The sequence below is a fragment of the Archocentrus centrarchus genome, chromosome 10 (genome assembly GCF_007364275.1).
Source record: "Archocentrus centrarchus isolate MPI-CPG fArcCen1 chromosome 10, fArcCen1, whole genome shotgun sequence".
In the NCBI taxonomy this organism is placed as follows: Eukaryota; Metazoa; Chordata; class Actinopteri; order Cichliformes; family Cichlidae; genus Archocentrus; species Archocentrus centrarchus.
Genome location: NC_044355.1, coordinates 34902146 through 34920754, shown reverse-complemented (window position 1 = coordinate 34920754; position 18609 = coordinate 34902146). Strand labels below are relative to the sequence as shown.

Genomic DNA, 18609 nt, shown 5'->3' with positions numbered 1-18609 from the left:
GAGAAAATAATTGGCTGTCCCCTGCCCTCTCTAGATGACTTGGCAAACTCCCGAGGGTTAAACAGGGCTAGGAAGATCCTGGGCGATCCATCCCACCCCAGTCATGTTCTCTTCAACCTCCTGCCCTCTGGCAGAAGATACAGGGCCCTGAAGAGCCAGACAAATCAGGTCAGAGACACTTTCTTTCCCTGGGCTAGTACACTTCAAAATAATGCTCTGAATATTAGAAGGTGTAAATAAGTGCACGTGTGGAGTGGGGGAAACAGAGTTGTGTAATTTAAAGGGTGGGTTGCTGGGCAGGGTATACATATGTATGTACCTACTTATTTGATCTGTTATTTATTCATTTTTATTTATTTTTTAAGACACTAGATAGACTGCTTACATAATTTCGTTGTCACATCGCTGCACAATGACAATAAAGGATATTCTATTCTATTCTATTCTAGAGCGATCTGGAAGCTCTGTCATGGTTTGGGCTGTCTTTCAGCCAGTGATATTGGGGAGAGTCCTGTCAAATTTTGATCCACATGCAACACCATCTGGAAAGCATCTGATTAGCAAGAGCTTCATTTTGCAGCATGACAACAATCCCAATGCAGTTAAAGCATGCCTAGGTAGGAGAAGAAAAAAGAAACACACACACACACACACAAATACACACAGAGTGGAATATTGTCAGTCACGAACTGGCCTTGCCAAAACCCAGACCTCGACATTTGCTGAAGCAGTATGGCATCATCTTGACAGAAAACAGAACAGCAGGCAACCAAGATCCAAAGAACAACTTTGGAATTTCCTTTAAGAAACTTGAAAACTATACCTGAAGACTTCTTACATAAATTACAGAAAAGTTTCCCTAAGAGAGTTCAGCCTCTATTGACTTTGAAACTAATTAGAATTGTACAGTGTTGTTGCCTTATACTCTGTATTTCCATTTATGTTTGTATGTCTCAATAAATCACTGCACTTATTTTACAATATAAATATAAAAAAAATCAGGGCGGCTCAAGCCTTTTGCTCAGTACTGTATCTGTATATGTATTATAAATTGTATACAGTATTCGTATACAGTTTCTGTAATTTCAAACAATAATCAAAATAAAATATAACACTACAGAGGGCTACCACATGACTACTAAGAGCATTTACTTCAGATTACTGGTACCATGGACAGTATAAAAGTTAGAACCAGTCAAAACCAAAACACTGCAGCTTAGCTGTCCATTCGGACTCCATGTCCTCAGCCACCCTCGGAATACTATCAAAGTTCTGCTGGAGGTGGGAGTTGAAGATCTCGCAGACTGGGGCCACTACCAGGCATTCCCAGCGCACCCACTATACGTTTAGGTGCACCAGGTCTTTCCAGAATCCTCCCCCGCCACCTGATCCACCTCACCACCAGGTGGTGATCAGTTGACAGCTCAGTGCCCCCCTTCACCCAAGTGTCCAGAACATATGGCTGCAGATCTGATAATATGATTACAAAAATTGACCATCGACCACCGACCTAGGGTGTCCTGATGCCACGTGCAATTACGGACATCCTTATGTTTGAACATGCTGTTCATTATGGACAAACTATGGTTTGCACAGAAGTCCAATAACAAAACACCATTCAGGTTCAGATCAGGCAGGTCATTCCTCCCAATCACCCCCCCTCCAGGTCTTGTACAACTACCAGACAACTGGGGCTCTAAAAGCACTACAGGGTAAAGAATCCACAAATGAGGATGACTTCCCAGAATTATTAGAAAAACTTGAATCAGCAATCAGAACGTGGAAATAGATGAAAACTACACATATTCCCAATATCCCAGTAGAACTTTAAAGTGGAGAATCAGTAATAAATATAAATATTCTTACAGTTGCAGACAGTGTGCCTAAGTAAAGATATGCTGAAGCTCCTCAGCAACAGGTGAAACCATAAGTGAACCTTAAGCTTTCAGTATAGCCAAACTGTGACACTTGTCACGAAGTGGGAGGTGTAAAGGATGGACTGGAATTGGGCCTTCTGATCAGGATTCCGTTTACCAATTTCTCTGGTAAAAATAATACAGCACCAATAACTGCAATCACAGCTGCCCCAAATTAACAATAATTTTTTGGTAACAGTAATTACCAAAAAAAATGTATGTTTCCATAATAGTTAATCCACCAGTATACAAGCTCTTTAATCAAAATGATACTTTAATGCTAAAATACTATTATTGTTATTATTATCCATGAATTTTCAAATTTACTGTTTTACAAAAAAGCAAAAAAAAGTACAGCAAATTATTATTTTTTGTTTAAGATACCAATTACAGTTATTTACTTACATTCCTGAGCAGAAAAAAAAATGTTTTAGTGGTTGAATGCTATGCTTGATTAATTTCTGACTTCTCTGGTGTTCGGCTCAAATTTGGGTATAAAGACGTGTATTCAGTTTGTTAGTTGGTTAATAAATAAAGTAATTTTTAGTTTTTAACAGGTTTTTGACAGATTACTAAGATATCTGAGTTGTTTTTGTTTTCATGACAGGTGTATAAGCACCATATACAGTATACATATCCACAGCCACTTAATGTAAATATCTAATCAGAAAATCAAATGGAAGGAACTCAGTGCATTTAGGCATGTAGACACAGTCAACTTGACCTGCTGAGGTTCAAACTAAGCATCAGAAAGGGTAAGAAAAGTGATTCAATAACTTTGAATGTGACATGTTATTAGTGCCAGACTGGCCTGAGTAGTTCAGAAATTTATTAAGGTGTTTGAAATTGAGCAAATATAGGATAATTTTTCATATTTGATTCCTTAGATGTGGTTCCTTGTGCCTCTCGCGAGATTTGGCAACACTGACATAAACAGAGGGTGTCGCGGAGGTCTAACGGCTCACTTGACCGTGTCGTGTCCACATGTTCTTGCAGGGAGTCTTCAGAGAAAACATTTCCTATCTTTTCCTGCATAAAGTCTTGTCGGCATGGGGCTTTAGTTTTATGACAGAATTCAAATTCAGTGCAATATCAGAATAATAGTATCAATTATTTACGGAACAATAACATGTTGACTGATAAGTTCCATTTACATGAATGATTTTAATGACTAATCGTCACCTTTATTACAGTATAAAACGTCATACTGTATTCCACTGATCGCGGTATGTAATAGTAATAATAATAACAATAATAATAAAAAATACGCTGACAATATTATAACAGAGACTACCAGGACAACAGATGCTCACATGCTTTTCAACTTACTGCAAGCTTTAAACTTTAAGTTAGCAAACTTCGCTTTAGTCATTCATTATGGATTGTTTCAAACGATGCAAAAAGAAATACACTAACTGTGTTTGACACAGACAGAAACAATAACGGTACTCTACCTCAGTCGGTACCCGAACGTTTGTGATCCTTGTGGAGTTGCTCGCAGGGTAAGCTAACGGCTACAGTCCTCAGAGCAAATGTGTTGACTGCTGAGACTAATCGTCACAAACTAAAAAAATAAAATAAAAGTTGTAAGAACTTCCGGGTCGTTTCTCAATACTTGTAATATGTGTACTTTTGTGTACTTGTGCTCTTGTGGAACGTCAGTCTCAGCCCAAGGACTGTTCCAGTTCAAAGTACGTATCAAGTCAAGTACGTTCAAAGAACCCGGATGCGTTCTTGCTCCACTCATTCAATCGAGGATGGATATCATCGGGTGCAGCCAAGAATGCTACAATGCAGTTCTACCGAAGCTGAGTTGAAGACACAAGTGTTCGATGGTGGCGGCTTTTAATAATATGTCGGTACATAAACTCAAAGATTATATAGAGGCAGATGTTGCAACAGTTTGAAAAGCTGTGGAAAACTTTGAACCCCCCCCCGGGAATTACTTTGCTTCCGGTTTTGACCTCTTCTCCTCCTATGTCAGCGCGGATGTGGAGACATTATCTGAGTGGCGACACCTATTGTCCAGGAGAATACTACAGCTACATGCGCCATTACCGGTGACGCGCAAAGCAACCAATGCAACAGGGTACTCAAGTAAAGTACAGATACCTGAAAATTCTACTTAAGTACAGTAACGAAGTATTACTATAACATTGGATCGCTCCCACAGCAGCGTGAACAGATGCACTTTTTTATGGAGCTATAGTCCCTGCCCGAAAGCGATTCATTGATGCAGTTTTTGAGCAATTTCTCCTATAAAAGCCTTGGGTTTTAATACAGTGACACTTAAGTATAAAGTTATTAGCTTTAATGTGTAGGTGATGCATGTTCCTTATAAGTTTTCTGGCAACAAAATCAGCGACACAGGCATATGTGTGTTAGCCCTGTGACAGGCTGGCAGGCTGTACAGCCCTTCCCCCCAGGATAAGCAGAAGAGAATTTAAAAAGACGAGCGTTTTCCAGTTCCCTAATCTTTAGCAATTTACGTTTGGATTTCAAATGGGTTTAAAAAAAAAAAAAAGAAATATAATTCGTTTTACACGGATTTGGAGAATGAAATGAATTTTTTTATTATTATTTTTTTTTACCTTTTTAATATCCGTTTTGAAAACGAAAAACGGAGTTTTTTTTTTTTGTTTTCAAAACAGATAAGACCAAAAAGTACACAGACTCCATATTTATAACTCTCAATTATCCCAGGCCATTACTGATCAACCTGACCGTTCATGGTGGGCCAAAATGAGGCAACTGGTAACTGTCACAGTGATGGTGCAGGTGTAGGGCAAGCAAATAAGGCATTTGGAACAGTAAAGGTACAAAAACAAAAAAAAAGATTTTGTCCCCATAAAGTAATTTCCCAAACAGTAGCCTTAATAAAATAATAAAATAAATAAATAATGGCAACTGCTTTTTTTATTATAGAACCAGTCAAAAGTAGTTTCTGATATCCCAGTAAAAGTCCAGACTGCTGTAGAATCAAGGAGGAATAAATCCCACCCGCCCCAAAACAGCAATCAAAGCCAGACCTGAGACATTCCCCCAGGAGACTTCACAACACCTTAAACTTTTGTATATTTTGCCTTTTTATGACAAATATCCACAAAATATTTTTTGTATCTATTATTCATTTGTATTTATTTTTGTGGGCTCTGTCTGTTACCCTACACTGTAATTTCCCCATTGTGGGATCAATAAAGTATCAATCAATATTAAATCTCATTTATACTACTGGTAACAGGCTTTGGAATCTGGATAATGGTTCTGCATGGCCTCCACTTGTGCACAAACTCACTTTGGTAACGACAACAGTATAACACTGATTATGATAACATACTGTCAACTCAAGTTTTATTCTTTATATGCATCACTGTGTAGTTTGAGCTCAGTGGTGGATAATTCTTTCCACTTTCCTTAGAGATGTAAATGCTTAATCCCAAACTGGCACTGACTCTATCTGTAACCTGTTTCCAAGCATCTTTAATTTTGTAGTAAGCTGGTAGCAGCATATTTGGATCGATATCTCTGTGGTTATTAAACTCATTCAATAAAAATATAACTACAAACTGTGAGTTAACCTTTAAAAACTTGATGTGAAACATTCATATGTTTTACTCCACATGGAAATAACACCCAAAAGAAAAGAAATTGATAAAAAAAAAACTTCTATGAATTTTCCCCTTCCTTTAATATTAAATGTCACATTATGTTCTTCTTAAAACACATCTTCATTTTCATGCAGTGATTCACTCAAAGTTACCCCTTCAGTGTTTGCCTCATACTTACTTATATATTTATAACTATGCTGCATGAGAAAAATGCAAATTGAATGGAACAATTTGATGTTAAGTCAAAACAATACATCAAATAAATCATATCTTGTACATTTTTCTATTTGTTTTTCATGTGAGTAGAAACAGATGGGACATAAACAAAGTCAGTCCAGGTTCCACTCTCGTTGCAGATGTTTGCTGCTGAAAATCCCTCCTCAAAAAGTAAATGTCAGTGTGGAGGAGGATGTGTGTGTCCTGTCACCGCACTGCACAAACATCCAGAATACAGAATTTGGCTCTACAGGTGGGGCAAGGAACCCTGCTGGACAACCATGTCTCCGGTCTTTGCTCATCTAGGCGGCTGGCAAACCATCGACCCAGACACAACAGACACCACATGGGTCTGCAGAAACACTGCTGGCAATCTGAATCATCATCATCAGCTTCTGTAACAGACAGTAGTCACACAGGTACAGTCACATGAATAAGGCACATACACACCCACCCACACACTGTCTTACCTGCTTCGTGGCAAAGTGTGACCAGTTTGGTGTTTGCTGGAACCTGCATACAGCCGATACAGAGCTCTATCTCCTGTGTATGCAGACAGCACATACGTCTGACTCATCTTAATTAAACCAGCGGAAAAAATTTGACGCTGAGCTTTTCAGCACAGCCAATGCTTGAAGTCAAGTCTACCTGTCCACTGGGGATGGTGTATGGCTGATTGAGGTCCACCTGAGCTTTGAATGTTTCCAGGAAGAGTTCACTGAGTGTTTGATGGATCACTACATTAGGAGAGTTTCTGATGGGGGCTCGGAGCTTCTCCCTGAGCTCTGCGTACTCTGTAGAGTTCAGCCTGGAATGAGCGGGAAAGGGGATTTGTTTTTTGGTTGGTCTGTTTTGATATAAGACACTATTTTATCAAGACAGCCCTCACATGCACATACTTGATGTTGAATGGTCTGACAGCAGGGTTAATGCTGTCAACTCTCAGGGTCAAGATCTCTGTAGGGGAGGTTGAATCTGGACTCAGCTGGTGCTGTCTGGATTCTGTCACTGTCACGTGGCAGTCACTCTGCAGGGCCATGTAAATGTGATAGGTGGTCACCTAGAAACAAACAAAGAGGATCAGACACATGGTCTTGGTGTTCATGGCTAGGTTTGTGTGTTCGGGGTGTACAGAATTACTCTCTGGACCTTTCTAGAGTGGAGACTGCAGCGTGACAAAAATGATTGCAACCATGTGCAAACAAGGTGTGATGTCCCTGCCTCTGAAGTGGTCACTTTAAAGATGGGGACCGGGTCTGAGACACTCCCGGGCAGTTGCCATCTTCAAAGCAACACTGGTGCATCAATACGGCAATAAATCAGAAATCAGTCCGCTATCAGTTTTCAACTGAATGGGGTCAATCTGTGAGAAACTGGGAGAAATCTCAAATCTGTTGCCGTGTGCATCAGACCTGTAGTGCTGTGTGAAGCCGGGGGCAGGCTCACCACTGACGGACCGTTCAGAATACACACATCAGGCACAACTGTCTTAGGCCCAGACTGGACCAGATCTTAATGGGGAAAATTTATGATTTATAAATGTATAAACAGACCCAGCTAGTTAATTTCATGAATGACAAGAAGTTACTAAAAGCAGCATAGGGTGCAAGTAATGTATTAACAAAATAATACAGAGTAAGTGCACGCTTTACACGTGTTTCTCTATGAAAACAACAAGAAGAGGATGAAGAAAAATGGATCTGTTTATGATACGGGGTAAAGTCTTCTGATAGATGTTACTGGGGACTGTGTCATCCTGAGACTCGAGTGGAGCACAGGATTCATCCAGAGTTGCCTGTTTCTCCATATAAATTGGACAGCTGACATGCACAATGTATAAAAGAACACAAAACAATATTTCACTTCAGATCCCATAAATGTGCACGTTGCTCTGGTTTTTCTGCAGAATTCCTCAAGAAATGTTACATTCACAATTTGTTGGCTTTGCAAGTAATGGTGCAGCTACTGTGATGGAGAAGAACAGCCATATGCCCTACAACCCTAACCTGACCGGCACTCACTGCATCTCTCAAAGAACTTGCGGTCCATGATGCTGTAAAGTTACAGAGCTCACTCTTCAAAGGTCTGCATGCACTTTGCGTCAGGATTCTCCTCTTCCCTCCCTCCCACGTTCCATTAAGTTCAGTTACATTCTCCTCTGTTTCAATAAAATCCCAGTATTATTGTGGAGCAGGAATATGACAGGACAGAGCCAAATGTTTGACACTATGCTCACACCTTTGAGCCATCCAGCCACGCCAACGACGCACTCATCCTGATAACATTTCCCTCCCGTAACAACAACATATCAGGCACAAAATAAGGCTTTTCTGTGTTTAATTTAACGCAATTTACAGTAAGTTGCCTCCCACAAAACTTGGGTTTGTGTGAGTCATTATACTGGATCCTCAACTGGAGAAATAAATGATGGAGCAGATGAGTTTCTCATCAGCACAGACTGACTCTGACATCTGTCTGCAGTTTATAAATTAGAAGGCTTATTAATTGCAGCCCTTTGCCAATCTGTCTGAGATTGACTGCAATCAGTCTGAACTGGACTGAGACAGGCTGTGTCTCACCAGGCGACCTCAATTACTTTTAATCAGCCCCAGACAACAAAAAGAATCATTACAATTAGCCACCAGCCACCGGTTTCTGTGATCACATGGAGGGATCTCGCTAGTGTGGTGTGGGCCTTAAACCAGACATGGGCATCGTACAGCCCCTGGACCCCAGTCTGTGACTGGCCTGTGTGACATCAATGGGGGATCAAAGGCAAATAAATATATATCATGTAGTTCGTCCCGTGTTAGCCATCAAACACTCTTTGATAAACTCCCTATCAGAGAATGGCTCACTGCTTTGTTTTGTGAGAAATCACAAAGGTGGTCTTGACTGCTCCATCCCTGTATGTTTACAGCTTTGTTACCAGCGGCGATGTCCGTTCCCACTCTGCATCAGCCAGGTTCAGATTTCTCTACATGTTTAGTTGTGTACGGGTGATAAACCTTAACCACAGGAATCTACTCTCCACAAACTAAGCACACAACTTTACCACTGACTTAAAAAAAACCCTCTTTTTTTCGTGTGAGCTGACATCTTTCAGGGCTAGCAAACTCACGTCTCATTAATGTCTGTTCCAGCACATTCAGCGTAAAGCTGCTTTCACTTCCACACAAAAAACAATCCATCCACACATCCTCTTCTGCTCATGCTTTTCAGGATCACCAGCCTGTCGCAGGGCTAACACAGAGAGACAGACAACCATTCACACCTATGGGCAATTTAGAGTGACCAATTAACCTAACCCCAGAAACTGCATGTCTTTGGACTGCGGGAGCAAACCGGAGTACCCGGAGGAGAACGTGCAAACTCCACAGTGAAAGGTCCGGCCAGACAGTGGATTAAAAAAAACAAAACAACAACAACAAAAAACCAGTCACCTTCAAAATAAAAGCATCAAAGCTATATTGAGACCCTGATCTGCTAATATGCCCTGAGTAAAAAAGAAGCATTTAAGAATGTGCACCTCTCCAGGCAAACTGTAACAAGATGGATCAAGGACATTGGGGGAAATCTGGAGTACTGGAGTACTTAACTCCAAGTTGCTCTCCGACGCAAGCATTGGAGTGTGAATGTGTGTGAATGTTAGATAATAAAAGCACTTAGCTTAGTTAATCATGGAAGTGCTTGTATGAATGGGTGTGAGTGGGGTAAATGTAAACGTGTTGTATAAGCGCTTTGAGTGCTCAGAACAGAGTAGAAAAGTGCTCTATAAGAACTAGTCCATTTGTTCATGGAGGTAACTGCATGCTTGGAAAGGCTTGGGTTGAAATGGGACACACTAACAGGGACAAATGTCGGGACTTCTGAAGCAGATACAAGATAAAGTGATTGAAATTAACCCAGAATTGAAGCAGGTATTTTTGCATTGTATTATACACCAGGAACTGTTGTGCAAGTCAGTGCTAAAAGTGACTGCTGCTGATCTCATTGTACATTCTGTATAATGACAAAAAAGGCACTCTATTCTATTCGATGTTGAAAAAGCAAAAAGCAGTTTGTTGCACTTTTGGAGGAGCTACACAGCTGTCAGGTGGAATGCTGATTAAATAGTAATAAAATGCTGGCGTTTTCATTGCCTCTTTGTAGCATCTACTCTTACCAGTAGCAGTTAAAAAGCAGTATAAAGAGATCAAAGTTTATATTGAGCAGAACTGAGTTCCTCCACAACGGTCTCAGTTTCTCATGCGGTCCCTTTGGAAAATGAATGGTGCAAATCTGCCTTAGAGGAAAGAATTACTGTTCATGGTTTCTCACCTTTATCTTATACTGATATTCTGACTCATTTGCCGAATAACCCAAAAGAATAAAAATTAAAGTTATTTGAAAATTGAAAATTAAATTTATTTGAATCTTCTTCAAACAGCATTAAGGCGATTCCAGATACAGAATGCCTGAAAAAGGGAGGAAGACTGTTGTACAGAGAACAAACAAGGTGAAGGTCAAATGTCAGAAGCCAGCAGCATCATGGAGAATGGCACGGTGCTAGACACTGACTCAGTGTCAGATTGCAACACTAACCCAGACTTGGAGAGCTGTGAGAATTGAGAAAAGATGAAAATTGTCAGTTAAGCAGTAAAAAAATGTTAACAATGAAATATCCAAAAGAGTGGAAGAAACAGAAAAGCAAATTAATGAAACAGACACTGTTGTTTAACTGTTGTATAACACCAGAACTCCAAGCTTGGAGGTCACCTCATTTTTAATAAAGGAGACTTAAACCAAAATATCTGAAGCCCAGCCAAGGAGGAAGCACACAAGAGAACTGGGATGATTAAAGGTTTTGATTTCCAAGGAAGAAAGTCAACCCCACTCACTGACTACCCACCAGGGCCACTGAAGAGGTGCAGGGAGCATGCAGACTGGAAGGCTGTGCCCACAGACTGAAACAAGATTCCAAATTCTGTTCGTGCCCAGACTGAGAGTGACCTACATCTCAGTGCAGTGGGTGATGGAGGGAATCTATTGTTGTAGGGTCTTTATTTTATACTATAAAGTGCTTTAAGGTGACTACTGTTGTGATCTGGGGCTGTCTAAACAAAAGTTAATTGAAGTTAATTGAATTTTACTGAACTGAATCTCAGAGAGGGACACTGGGAAACTCCCTCTAGAATCAGAAAGTGAGAAAATTGGGAAAATTCTTGGCCAAAGCTCAGCGTTAAGGAAAAACTCCACACACACACACACACACACACACACACACACACACACACACACACACACACACACACACACACACACACACACACACCCTTTACAGCCAGTGCGTTACTCACCTTTAACACCCAGCTGTTAGTAACGATGACTCTGGCTCCTGGTACCCCTGTAGCAAACTTGTCTATGTGTCTGAACTCAGTGTTGATGCTGACTGCCACAGAGCCCCAGCTGGAGTAAGGAGGCTGTACATGGGCCTGCAGCACTTGGCTGATTGGATGATTGTGCCAGTGACCACGGGACCAGTAAAAGACAAGTGCCCAGCTGACCAAATGGAGGCAGAGAGAGAGAAGGAGAAATGCTCTCCAGCCGTCACTCACCTGGAGAAACACACCGAGAGAGCTGAGCTTTTATCTGCATCAAGAACTGCTGCCGACGAGCTTCATGCTCAAGAGAAAATACATGATTTTACATTACAATACAAAACCCTTTAGTTTGTATAACCTGAAATTTGTTGAGCATGACAAAACTTATGCTACATTAACTATAAAATATTTGTGGCAGGTTGTGTCAAACTATTTATTTTGCCACTTTTAATGCTGACAAACATGTGATTCTGGGATTTTGGGCTCCTTCTGTTGCAGTTGTTTACGCAGATTCTGCAGCAACATAACAGAAACAAATACATTTTTTTTTCCATTTATCAAATGTATAATATTACTGGCCATTAGGAGCACTATGAAGTGTACTGAAGGAACCTATATTAACTGTGCACCCTTGTCACACACAATTTGACACAAAAATGAAGAGAACACATAATCCTTCTTAACTCTCTTCATTTTTTATTCAAGTTTTATTTCTGTTTTTTTGATAACATTAAATATTTTATATTGCACATACCTTTGACAGAACAGTAAGTCACTGTAAGTCACCATAAATGATTTTCCTTGCATAGAGAAATGGGGGTGTGGCAGCATGCAGATATGCAGACAGTGAGCATGAGCCCGTGACTGAGTGGCGAGTACAAAATTGACTTTATTCTCCAGACATCATCTGGAGCTCATGGGTGAATAAACAGCTTCCTGGGCTGGAACAATAAATGAATGCGAGCATGCTCACCTTCACCAAATATCTAAGCAGGAAATGAAACAATCAGCAGCATGGAGGAGAGTGTGACGCATGTTTTTCAGTATGTGTTTGGTAAATGTGCAGACAAAGAGATAAGCTGACCTGGTAAATGTTTCCTAGGTTTTTTTCTGGAGCAGCAATACACATTCCCATGTAGTAACCTGGAGAAGGGAAAACAACACAGACATGAGCTAAACACACCACAGTGTTCCACCAGAAACACTTCACATGCACATACACCCCACACACATGAAGCCTTGCGGGGACATTAGTGTTTATCAGTCAATGTTTTGTTATGTTCTCTGTACCTGAACACCACAGAGACCCTGTGTGTATCACTGAACAGTATATGCAGCCGAGCTAAACAGTGTAAATGCTGGCATACCTGATTAACAGACTGCACGATCAAAAACTGTTACGCCTCCACCATTAACACCAACCAAATGAGCAAACCCCTTCCCATATAAATACAATGACTCATAAACTAAGTGCCCCCTAGTGTCCAAACACATAACACAAAACAAAAAGAAAATGGCTCTTAGAGCAGGAGAACAGTGTTATATATGTAGGCCTTTAAATGTCCTCCTACAAGGTCTCAAAGAAGCACAAAATGTCTCATATCTTTGCTCTATGGAAAACCCTGCAGTCGAAAAATATGTTTTTCTTTTCTGTTTCTAAAAATTAACATCCTGCTGACTAATAACACACAGAGACAGACCCCAGGTGGATCTTTTGGCCTCTTACTCAGTAAATGTATTTTTGCAAGAAAGTTATTTTTGGTTTTTGTTTGTTGTCCCATCAACAGACAAGAAAAACAAATAGATTTTTGCACTACATTAGAAAACTTAAAAAGAGTGTTGTCACTGATATTGTTTGTATTGTTTTAATCTTTATTTATTCATTTTTTTAAAGCTTGTCATGTTTGGCAGTTTTCACAATCAGAATCATGATCTGAATGCACTGTTGTGCCAAACATATCGCCTTTAGAAGAAGCTCTCTATAAATTCTCTATAGGTTTGTTGTTTGTCTTTTAATTTTATTTATCCATTCATTTCTATCACTGTCTACACCTCTTACTTATCATGCATTATGTTATTATGTTCTTTATTAGAAAATAAAGAACACAGCACAGCAGGCAGCCGATCAGGCCACACAGCAATAAGGAGGATGAGGGAGACATAAGCATGTAAACAGGTGCGCTACCTATTGCAACTTATTTATTTATTTCTAAAACCTTAAGCGCTCTTTTTTTGGCTATGATATTAACAACGCTGTGACAACATATCTTTATCTGTTGCCAAGCAGTTACCAGAGTGGATGGATGTTGGTTTTCACACATTAACATGTTCACAAGACATAATGCATCAGATAACGATTTCACATAATTCAGACAATTTACCGCCACTAACACAGGAAGAACTCTCTTATTGCTCTTTTCTTTATTTTATCGATACCGCAAATTCCTATTTGCACTGTGAGTGTGTGTTAATGTGTTAGAAATGGGGCTGCTAAAAATTAATACTGTATTAGATACTCATTTATAACAGTATCATCAACAGTGCTGTCTTCACCTCCTCCATTTGACACTCAACGTCCCACAGCACCTACACCCCCCCCCCCCCCCCCCCCCCCCAAACTAACAGCTGAACACTTTTGAATTTTGTGGAGTCACTAAAGTTCCTGTTTCAACAACATTTAAGTATTCAACAGTTACCACAGATGGGAGCCAGACTGAAGCAGAGAAGAACTACCAAAAAAGTTTATTAAAATATTTTGGTTTTTGCACTACATTAGATAACTTATAAGCAGTGTTGTCGTTGATATGTTTGTATTATTCTAATCTTTGTTTGTTTGTTTGTTTGTTTTTTTAATACCTCTTTATGGAGTGGATCACTCGGGGCAGTGACCCCCAAACTGGATGCATACATATATATATATAAAATATTTTCATGGGTATCGCTATAAAGTTTGAAATTCCGGAATCGCGACCACCCTGGATTATTTGCGACTGCGTGGCTTTCTCTGTGACGTGGAGGTGTGTTCTTTTCACACGGTAAACTCTGTCATGTCTCAATCAAAGTTTGTTGCTAAGAAGTGGCTTTAGGGGAAACAAACTACACACTCCAACAGAGAAGATCACTTTAGAACATCCAGCTATTCCTGGCTACTCACAGCTTGCATACTTTTTACGCGGAATGACTATTATAGTTCTGTCGGTGACAGTCCTCCTGCCGGTGTGACTGTTTACCTAAAGGCAGCGCGGAGTGAACCAGGATGGTGATGCTGGTCCTCCTGACATGGTACTGGATGAAGCCCACATCTTCACTCCCCAGCCAGGACGAAAACAGATTCTGGATCGTTAAACCAGCCGAACGGAACTCATTGGGTGTGAACACAAAACAGAATGAGAACACGATGTAAGCCAAAGTAAAAGACAGCTCCGGGCTCTCCATGCTTTCTGTGGACCCAGTACTGTGGAGGTCCGTCGGTGTTTGTTTATGGCACTCTACTTCCTCATACGACAGCTTTTTCTTCTTCGACTCCAAAGTTTTTTAAACGCTTGATAACAACGAACTGTCGTACTACCGCCCCACACTGGTGTTGAGACTGTTGAAAAACAAAAAATTCACATCGTCTCTGAAATTGGTTAGTTTGGTTAGTAAAATAAATTCTTTTAGTTCTTTTTGTATATATGTGAACTTTTATCTTGTCTTTATCTTCTGAATCAGATGCCTTCTTCATAGTTCTCACCCACTCTTACACACATTAGTGATTTTATCTTTAGTTTTTATTGTTTAAGGATTTATAACGTTTTGAAAGGCCCAAAGGTTCAACTTTCAGACAAATACGCTGGTATTGAACTTATCTACAAGAACTGTTTGATAATTGTATACACTTACAGGCTGTATAATATGTACCCTATTTTTATACACAGGCTGAAAAATAACAAAGTTGTTTCTGATTCTGAAAAATGAAAATACTTCATACTGTATTTCTGTTCCTGAGGGGAAAAAAAGACATTTTATATTGTTTTTGAGCTTAAGAAGGAGAACATTTCATGTGGTGTCACTGAGCCTGGGAAGGAAGTGATTTCATATTGTGTTGCTGAGCTGACTCCAGGACTGAATACTGTGCCTCTCACTCTGACTCAAAGACTGAAGTTTATGTTTCTCACCATGACTGTTTTCTGTGCCCCTGAGTCAGTTCATTTGGAAAATACAACCTGTGTTCCTGAGCTAGCCTTCTCAGAGTCAACCTTTTGTGCATGGGTACAGGGTCCTCAAGGTGCAGCCTGCACTCACATATTAACTGTGTGCAGGTCCCCTCAAAGACTGCGGTGACTGTTCCCAGCACAGAGACTAATTTGTAGCTTTATCCAGCCTGCAGAACTAAATTCTGACTTTTATGTCTCAGCCCGTCCATTTGGAACTGACAGTAGGAATTGAGACTGTTCATATTTTGTTGAGTCACCTAAGTTGGAGCTACTGGAACCCCGGTCACCAGTGGAGTCAGTTCTGAGTCCTGTGCAGTCTCTCCCTGTGCTGCTGCAGCCTCTGGATCCTGAGTCTTTTGAGAGACTCAGGATCCAGGAGCTACAGCAGCATCATTAGTCAGGAATTCTTGTCCTCCTGTGCCTCCTTGGTCCCCTGAGTGTCCTGTCCCACCTCCCTCCTCCACTGTCCCGCTCCCCTTCCTGCATCCCTCTCCACCTCCTGCAGCCTGCTCCGCCTCCTGCATCCTCCTCTAAGCCTGAATGAAGAAAACGTGGGAAGGGTTGGAAGAAAGTTATTGAATCAGGAAGTGCAGAAAATTAGTAAGGAGTAAGTGAGGGCAGCTATGAAGAGGATTGGTCCTGATGATATACTGGTGTAGATATGGAGATGTCTAGGATAGAGGGCCGGACACAATCCTGAGAGTGACAGGATCCCTGAGGAATGGAGAAGTGTACTGTATCAGATATGGGGAAAGGGGAAGATATGGGAAGGGGTTCTTGAAGCTAGTTAGAAAGAACACTACAGATGTGATGTTTACTGTGAGTGTTGATGGAGAAGTATAGAGAATGTCAGAAGAAGTTGCAATGTGTATTTGTGGATCTTGAGAATGCACATGATAGGGTATGAAGACAGTGCAGGTACAAGGACAGCGAGGACAGCGAGATAGTGATGAGGTGTACGGTGGGAGTGACAGATGGGTTCAAAGTGGGGGTGGAATTGCATCAGCGATCAGCTCTGAGCCCTTTCTTGTTTGTAATAGTGATTAACACGTTAACAGATGAGGTCAGGTAGGAGTCTCTACGGACTATGATGTTTGCAGATGACATTGTGATTTGTAGTGAGAGCAGTGAGGAGGTGAAAGAGGGCCTGGAAACGTGGAGGTACGCACTGCAGAGAAGAGATGAGGAACCAAATTTAGTAGCAGCAAGACAGAATACATGTGTGTGAATGAGAGGGAGGCAGGTTTAACAGTGATGCTGCAAGGAGTTAGCGGTAATGAATCATCCAAAGCAACAGACAGTGCACAAGAGAGGTGAAAAAGAGTGCAGACAGGGTGGAGTGGGTGACGTGATTTGTAACAGAAGGATAGCAGCCAGAATGCAAGGGAAAATTTACAAGCTGGTAGTGAGACCTGCTATGATGTATGTCAAAAAGAAAGGAAGCAGAACTGGAGGTGAGACAGTTGAAGATTTTTGTTGGGAGTGGCCATAATAGACAAGATTAGAAATGAGTATATTTGAGGAACAGCTGAGTTTGAGCGAGTTGGAGACAAAGTCAGAGAGGCAAGGCTGAGATGGTTTTGACCTGTGCAGATGAGGAATAGTGGGTATATTGAGCACAGGATGTTGAATATGGAGCTACAAGGCAGGAAGAAAAGAGGAAGACCACAGTGAAGATTCATGGATGTAGTGAAGGATGACATGAAGAGGGGTGGTGTGACAGAGGAGGAATCTAGGGTTAGGATGAGGTGGAGGCAGATGATCCTTTGTGATGACCCCTAAATGGAGTAGCTGGAAGAAGAAGTACTTTCTGTGAGAAAGGGCAAAGTAAAATTGTGATTTCAACAGGTACACAATAAATTAGATTATAAATGGTGAGTGATCAACCTGACAGGTCTTTCTAAAACGTACTATTGACAGGCATCATCAAGGAAGCCACATTTAAAGAGACACTCTCATCCATCGGTAACACAAACGTGTTCATGTGTTTTACTGCTGGATGTTTATCTGTGACAAACAGTAAATCTCCTGAGAAATCACAGAAATGCTGAAGAAGTCAAAACTCCATCAACATTTATAGAAAGTTACAGGGGTTGTGTTAAAATGCTGCTGAAGTTTAATCTTCAGGATTGTTCCTCTTCTTCATGGACCTTGGAGGTCGGTGAAGTGGTGCCAGAAACCTACTCAGTGAAGTCATACAAATTTCTGCAACTATGAACATGAAAGATAAATGTTCTATAAAACATATCGAAGACTTTTTTTTTGTTTCACTTCTTGTCTATTTAGGGACATGCACAAATGAACACACACTACTTACACATAGGCTTTGTCTGAATATTTCACAAATATTCGAAATGGGAATGTCATGATATTATGATTATATTATCCTTTTTTACCTGTTGAATGGTATCGGTCACTTTTTGGTACCCAAAGAGCGTATCATCATCAACCATTGCAGCCTAACATTTGCTGAGAGGCATGATCCCTAGAAATGGTTTACCCAATACTTGTATTCTTTAAGCTGTTGTGTTGCGGTGCACAGTGACTGACTCATGCCTCCTGTGTGTTACTACTAACAGTAATAAAAGCTATTTGTTTTCATAGTTTGTTCATACATTATTCTTCATAGATCCAGAGTAGCAGGGAACATATCCAATAAACAAAGGTAAAGGAAATGTTTGTGTTTTCTTTTTGAAGTCTTCTGACTTGTATATTCACACACAGGCCTGCAGATTATTGCCCCCAGTCACCTGTATGTTCTATTAAGGATAAATCCATATGCAATGAATGAAACCAAGAATGAGGGGGAAAAAAAGTACTAGCAATCACTTTTGGAATATCATGGAATTTGTTGTATCCTACTCCTCCCTGTTTCCATCCTGCATTTCAAACTTTTGGGAGTTTGTATTACTGAACAGTGAAATGAGTCATAAAGCCCAGACATGAATTCCTCTAAGCAACAAAAACCATCAAATGGTGCATTTCATTTAAACCAATGACAAATCCAATGGCACTCCTAATACATAAAAATGCAAACAAAAACTGAAGAGGAATAAAAACAGCTTTATTCAGGTATATTAAAACAGGTGTTTGCATACAATGGTAAAACAAATATTTCTGAAAATACTAGCATTTTTTGATTAATAAATTCATAATTTTACTAACTTAATAATGATTTACATATTTCAAACACAACCTCCTCTGGAGGGGTATGCTAGTGAGATTAATCAGGTAGTGAGCTGTTAAACGTAAAGTTTTCAGTGTCGTAAATGTGGCTCTCTTTTCAGCTGGCTAAATCACCATGGTAACT

General features: G+C 40.4%; 2 protein-coding genes across 6 annotated transcripts in view; both read right to left on the bottom strand.

Annotated features, from left to right (window-relative positions):
- Positions 1 to 3820, bottom strand: part of abhd18 (abhydrolase domain containing 18) — a 34724-nt gene extending 30904 nt beyond the window's left edge. Inside the window, exons 1-2 of one of the 3 annotated variants that reach the window (XM_030739675.1) lie at positions 3557 to 3818; positions 3371 to 3480 (exon numbers count right to left, since the gene is read on the bottom strand). The gene's annotated coding sequence lies outside the window, so the exon portion shown is untranslated. Of the gene's footprint in view, positions 1 to 3370 lie in introns of all 3 variants that reach the window. The other 2 variants (XR_004020480.1, XR_004020479.1) reach the window with 2 other exon arrangements.
- Positions 3821 to 5250: 1430 nt separating this feature from the next.
- tmem129 (transmembrane protein 129, E3 ubiquitin protein ligase) lies at positions 5251 to 14593 on the bottom strand. 3 transcript variants are annotated; one of them, XM_030739437.1, is made up of 7 exons: positions 14334 to 14593; positions 12188 to 12246; positions 11080 to 11337; positions 6640 to 6800; positions 6389 to 6548; positions 6211 to 6283; positions 5251 to 6135 (listed from the first exon to the last, which is right to left on the bottom strand). In XM_030739437.1, the coding sequence occupies exons 1-7, from the start codon at positions 14536 to 14538 to the stop codon at positions 5948 to 5950; spliced, it is 1104 nt and encodes a 367-aa protein (XP_030595297.1). In that variant the 5' UTR covers positions 14539 to 14593; the 3' UTR covers positions 5251 to 5947. The 3 variants fall into 3 exon arrangements, with proteins under 3 accessions (XP_030595297.1, XP_030595298.1, XP_030595299.1); XM_030739438.1 differs by having other exon boundaries at positions 6640 to 6767; XM_030739439.1 differs by lacking the exon at positions 11080 to 11337.
- Positions 14594 to 18609: the final 4016 nt, after the last annotated feature.

Coding starts and splice junctions, on each gene's coding strand:
- tmem129 (XM_030739437.1), bottom strand. CDS start 14,538: ATGGAGAGCCCGGAGCTGTCTTTTACTTTGGCTTACATCGTGTTCTCA. Junction 6,549..6,639: donor GTCAGACCATTCAACATCAA/GTATGTGCATGT, acceptor CGCTCATTCCAG/GCTGAACTCTACAGAGTACG. Junction 6,136..6,210: donor CACACTTTGCCACGAAGCAG/GTAAGACAGTGT, acceptor TGTCTGTTACAG/AAGCTGATGATGATGATTCA.